Raw genomic sequence first — 5,000 nt, 5'->3', positions numbered from 1 at the left:
AAATAGGAAAAAAACAACACATCAGAACAATTTTTTAAAAATTAACAAACCAACAAATTAAAACACAATAAAGAGAGAAAGATAAAAGACTAACAGCAATATCATAAATAGTATATAATGTAAGCTCACGTATATTCTCCGCATGAAAATAACTACACATGGACATCTTAAAAATTATCTAATATGTTATGAAGTAGCTTTGGTTTGGGGTTTTTTTTGCTGATTTTTTTAAATATGCAAAAGTCGCAGCCGCGATTCGCTGACCAAAAAAGCCAAAAATCGCGGCCGCGACAAACGCAGATGCTTGATAAAAGTGTTACTTTTTAAGTTGCCGCGCGTGTTCATGGCACTATCTTGGCAGATTCTATCTTCCTGTATTATTCCGTCTCCATTCTGTAAAAGCTCATTGGTGTTTTTATTACAGTGCCCCAACTGCTGGGCTTTCTGTGAGACTATTTGACTGACTTCGAATGAAACACTTGCCATATTAAGTCAAGATAATGGAAAATAGGATTAGGACCCCAAAGCAATGTCCGCTTGTTACCTGGCTGCGAAGTGCGACATCACTTGGTAGTGAAGAGAAACTAACGGGCGGAAGTTGCCCCATTTTCATACTCTCAGCCGTACGACAAATAGACTTTTTTTTTACTAATGTCAGTGTGTACAAGGTCTACTTTGACTACTTAGGATTCGTAGCGTAGACAGAAAGAGAAGGCGAACTGACGGAAATGGTAACCCTGTTGTGAGGAACTTACCAACTCCGTACATAACTGAGTAGACCATTCTCTTAGTTTGCTCACGGTCGTCTGACGTCACAGACTCTATAGGCTTGTTGTGCCTACAGAAGACAAATATTTCAGAGAACGAAAAATGCGGCACTCTGGCGCAGAAACTTTGCCAAAATTTTCTAAAACTTTACAGTGCAGACATAACAGTTTCTGTTTTTAAGAGTAGAGTGTGTTTGCTTGTTCAGGCACAAGAAACATTTCATCTGCCTGGCTACACGTGTGTGTGTAAAAGGTAGGGAATTAACTATGGTGAGGAGGTATACTGAAATTCCGACTCGGAACTTAGTACTTTCCAAGCACGTCTATGGCTTCCACTCTCAGTGTTGCCATATTTGTGGCAAACAACGCTTTTTATTTATTTTTAAGAACTGGGGGGGGGATTTACCTTAACACTGGGACCTTTTCCTAACTGGTAGAACGGAATGCGATATGAGGGTCAGACGGATTACATAAAGGCTACAGCGCACTGAAGATGGCTCAAGGACTGGTAAAACAGTATAAACTACATGTAATTTTATAACCAAAATACAGACTTACCACTGAGAGTAGAGAGAAGTGAAAATGTCCCCCGCTTGGGGCCTCCAGAACATGGACAACAGAGCACTGTCGCCTGACAAGTGAGCCAGGATCCGGAGCTCTATCTGCTGAAAGTCTGAGGGAGTAGGAAAAAATTACGGGTGTGGGTATGGAGTAAGGAGAAAGGAAAATACTAATCTGTAGTCCTCAGTCTGAACTCTCGTCCACAAAATTCTGTTTTCAACGTTTCGTTCAAGATAGGTTCTTTCTCTAAACGTTCCGCTTAAAATAGCATGGGGATGTAGGTCTTACCAAAGCGAAAATGAAACAAGCAGCTACATTGTGAATGAAATGTGTCCATCACAAATTAATGCTGAGATTTCTGAGCATGAGAAAAAGCCAGGGGTCGACAGAGCCACGGAGAGATGGGTTACACTTTTGTAGACCAATCATGAAAGCGTCTACTTTTACTTCTGTATTATATCCATTAACGCGAGTAGGCCTACCTATCTTTACACTCAATCTGACACATATGTTAACGCTACAGCGAGTATTCAAAATAATGAAGGAACCTCAAGTATGGATTCCCATTAACAACTTACCTGCAGAGAGGAATACATTGCCTTGGGCGGCCACGAAGGGTTCTCTGGCATAGATTTCTGTGCTACAAGTTTCATCATCACCTGATGAGAGGGGTCCAATGGTAAGAGAAAAACAACACCGCTGATAGAAGCATAGGTTGTCCAGTCAGTGTGCTTAGTAGAGACCTTACCACAACATCAGCAACAACAACACCTGCAGCAGCAGCCACAACAACAACAACAACACTAAAATACTAAAAGTGTGTCTCTCTCAGTGTTTTCTTATGCAAAGGAGGATGACATCAAAACATGGAGAACAATTAATGCATGTATCAACACAGTTTAGATTGCAGCAAAATATTTTAAAACTCAGCATTTAATACGGTGAAAACTTAATTCCAATATGATTTCATCTTTTTTTTTCGCATGTCTTGTACAATATTACTGGGAGGGAGGGGGAGGGGGGAACCCCGTAGTTTTATTTTTATTTTTACGTGGACCCTTCGAGTATTTTCTTGGATAAGCATTTTTCTTCCATAGCCAGTCTCTTTTTCAGATAAAAAGAGAATATGTTCAAGACAGATGTTGAAGCTAATATTCTGAAACTTCTTGGATTTGTGTGTGAGCTCTTCGCTGTAAGTTTGGAACAGACTTTACACGACATTCTTGGTCACACCACAACTCACTTGTCCAGGTCGTGACCAACGGGCCAATAGATTGGGAACAACCGAGCTTTCATAAGTCTCTCCTTACAGGTACTGCTAAGCCAACTACATATGTATGTAGCAACATGTACTGATGTGATATCGGGGTATTAGGAAACGTTGAGCAAGAAAGTCTGGGTTATCACGAATGGCTGGCGGAGATTCTAAGAGTACTATAATGTCAGAGGTTGTGGAAGAGGCGTCAGCAGCCACAGCTGTAGCTTCCATTCCTGCAGAAAATAAATAGTAAACTACAGATCCAAAACATAACTATAGCAGCCATTCCTTCAGCAAAACAGTAAGCTACTGACCCAAGACATAGCTGTTCTTGTAGTCTGTGACGACGACTGGAACCTTGGGCACCGCCTGGACGTTGGGCTGGCAGGAGGTGAGACGACCGGTGGCTGCGGCTGTCTGGTCCCAGTGAGTGGACAGTGAACCGTCACGGACACACGCCTTCATGCCGTCCACATAGGTCGATTTGAGTTTCTGGAGCTGTGAGCCAGTATGTTAAGCTGTATACAAAGTATCATGCTAGTTCCCCGCTAGGATTGTCCCTCAAAACCGAGATGTTACGTGACGTAATGGGCCTCTTCCTGTTAGTCTAAATTGTGCTTGTCAAGCTTTTCATAGCCAGCGCCCACTTTTGCCACCTTTAACAAGCCAAACTTTTCGTATCGCCCTCTTCGAGTACTTCCAAGTGGGGCAATAGATGATACTTGTCACTACTTGAATGATCCCCACCACCCATCAACTTACCAAATCGCCCACTGGTGAGCGATATCGCCCAGATTGGAAAGCAGTGGTCTTAATACGTGTAGTTTTACACGTGTATGTCTAGAATGTGTTTATGTAATCAAGGGTGGGAATGGGTGGTCATTAGACGATGATTTCCTGTGTAGATGAGAACGTGATGCCGATGTATTTGCCAGCTGACGTTGTTATCTCAGGTGATTGTGTGTGCAGATGTGAGTAAAGGAAAATAAACTTTTTTCTTTCACTACGCATCTGCAGAAAGTGATATTATTATGCAGAAATCAATAAGATAATCCAACATGTAACTACTTGTGTACAGACCCCAGCAAGCTTATAGGAGCAAAGTATTTGTTGTCGCCTTTGGTTTTGTTTTCGTAGCTGTTGTAAAGGTGGTGGTGGTGGTAGTTGTTGTGGTGGTAATGGTGGCGGTGGTAGTAGCGGTGGTAGTAGTGGCAATGGTGGTGGTAGTAGCGGTGGTAGTGGTGGTAGTTGTTGTGGTTATTATTGTGATGGTGGTGGTAACAGTTGTTGTTGTGGTAGCGATTGTGGCAACGTTGGTTCGTGTGGCAGTGCTTGTATTTTACATCAGTCTCAGCCTGACTGACCTGCCTGTACTCCAGTACCAGAGACGGCAAGGGATGAACCTCGGCCAGTAGGCGTAGAGTAGATTCCCCTGTGGACTTCTCCTGACATACGCTTGTCTTTCCTATCTTTACCTTACCGGTCAGTTTCTGGTCCAGTTTGAGCTCCTCATACAGAACCTGCAGACAGTATCCATGGCGTTAAGGTGCTGTCGCTTTTTCCCCATTATTATTATCATCATTATTATTATTATCATTATCATTTTCATTATCATTTTCACCATCATCATTATCATTTTTATCAATATTTTGATAACATTAATGATTTACCAATATGACTGAAGTTATTTTACTGATGGGTGAAACGAGGGAAGAAAATTATCACCCTCATAAATATTATAATTCTTCCTCCTTACATGAAAGACACAAATAATGTTAAGAAGCACCTCTGTGGTATTGTCTAAAATTTGCAGGACACATTACATACACAGATATTTAAATCAAGAAACTTTGTAAAGACTTTTGCACTAGCACGAAACAGGGGCGGGCTTAGCCGATTTGGTTTGGTAAGCTTTGTATTTGTATTAAGAATATAGAATAGTGAGATGTTTGAAACTCCAGTGCCTCAGATTCTGGTGTCGTTTGGATTTTTTGTTGTTGAAAATAGCAAGAAATAGAACAATTTTATTTTTGTTTGTGGGGACGGGTCCATGGCACAACTAGGTGTATGAAAGAATCACCTGTCGTAGCTGTGGGTGGCTGGTAAGCGAGAACGTGTGACCAATTTCCTTGTACACCTGTTGTTCCAGTTTTTCTAGCTTGGTCTGCCCAGAAAAAGCACGAAACATTTATTCAAAGATTGAGTAAGGTTCTGTGAACTGGATTCAGCTACAATAAGCAGCTATCCTGGACGGAAAGCATCAACACAAATTCAGTGTAAGGTAGATAACAATTGAGAAAAATTGCGTGTTCTGTATTTTACCCTTGTTACATCCCTTTGTCTATTACAATTACTGCTATCAAAATTTCACTCTGGTTTTCTTGGGGGTAAAATATAAGTACTGCTTTGTATTC

At 41.3% G+C, this 5,000-nt stretch overlaps 1 protein-coding gene across 1 annotated transcript in view; it reads right to left on the bottom strand.

Moving 5' to 3' along the window:
- Window positions 1–5,000, bottom strand: part of LOC101857457 (DNA polymerase nu) — a 21,472-nt gene that overhangs the window by 8,616 nt on the left and 7,856 nt on the right. Inside the window, exons 8-13 of the mRNA XM_005089923.3 lie at window positions 4,667–4,750; window positions 3,951–4,106; window positions 2,901–3,084; window positions 1,907–1,987; window positions 1,326–1,440; window positions 756–838 (exon numbers count right to left, since the gene is read on the bottom strand). Of these exons, the coding sequence (XP_005089980.2) occupies window positions 756–838; window positions 1,326–1,440; window positions 1,907–1,987; window positions 2,901–3,084; window positions 3,951–4,106; window positions 4,667–4,750 (703 nt within the window). The remainder of the gene's footprint in view (window positions 1–755; window positions 839–1,325; window positions 1,441–1,906; window positions 1,988–2,900; window positions 3,085–3,950; window positions 4,107–4,666; window positions 4,751–5,000) is intronic.

The sequence above is a fragment of the Aplysia californica genome, unplaced genomic scaffold (genome assembly GCF_000002075.1).
Source record: "Aplysia californica isolate F4 #8 unplaced genomic scaffold, AplCal3.0 scaffold00010, whole genome shotgun sequence".
NCBI classification, from domain to species: Eukaryota; Metazoa; Mollusca; class Gastropoda; order Aplysiida; family Aplysiidae; genus Aplysia; species Aplysia californica.
The sequence above is the reverse complement of the archived record's forward strand: the minus strand, read 5'-3'. Positions and strand labels throughout refer to the sequence as shown.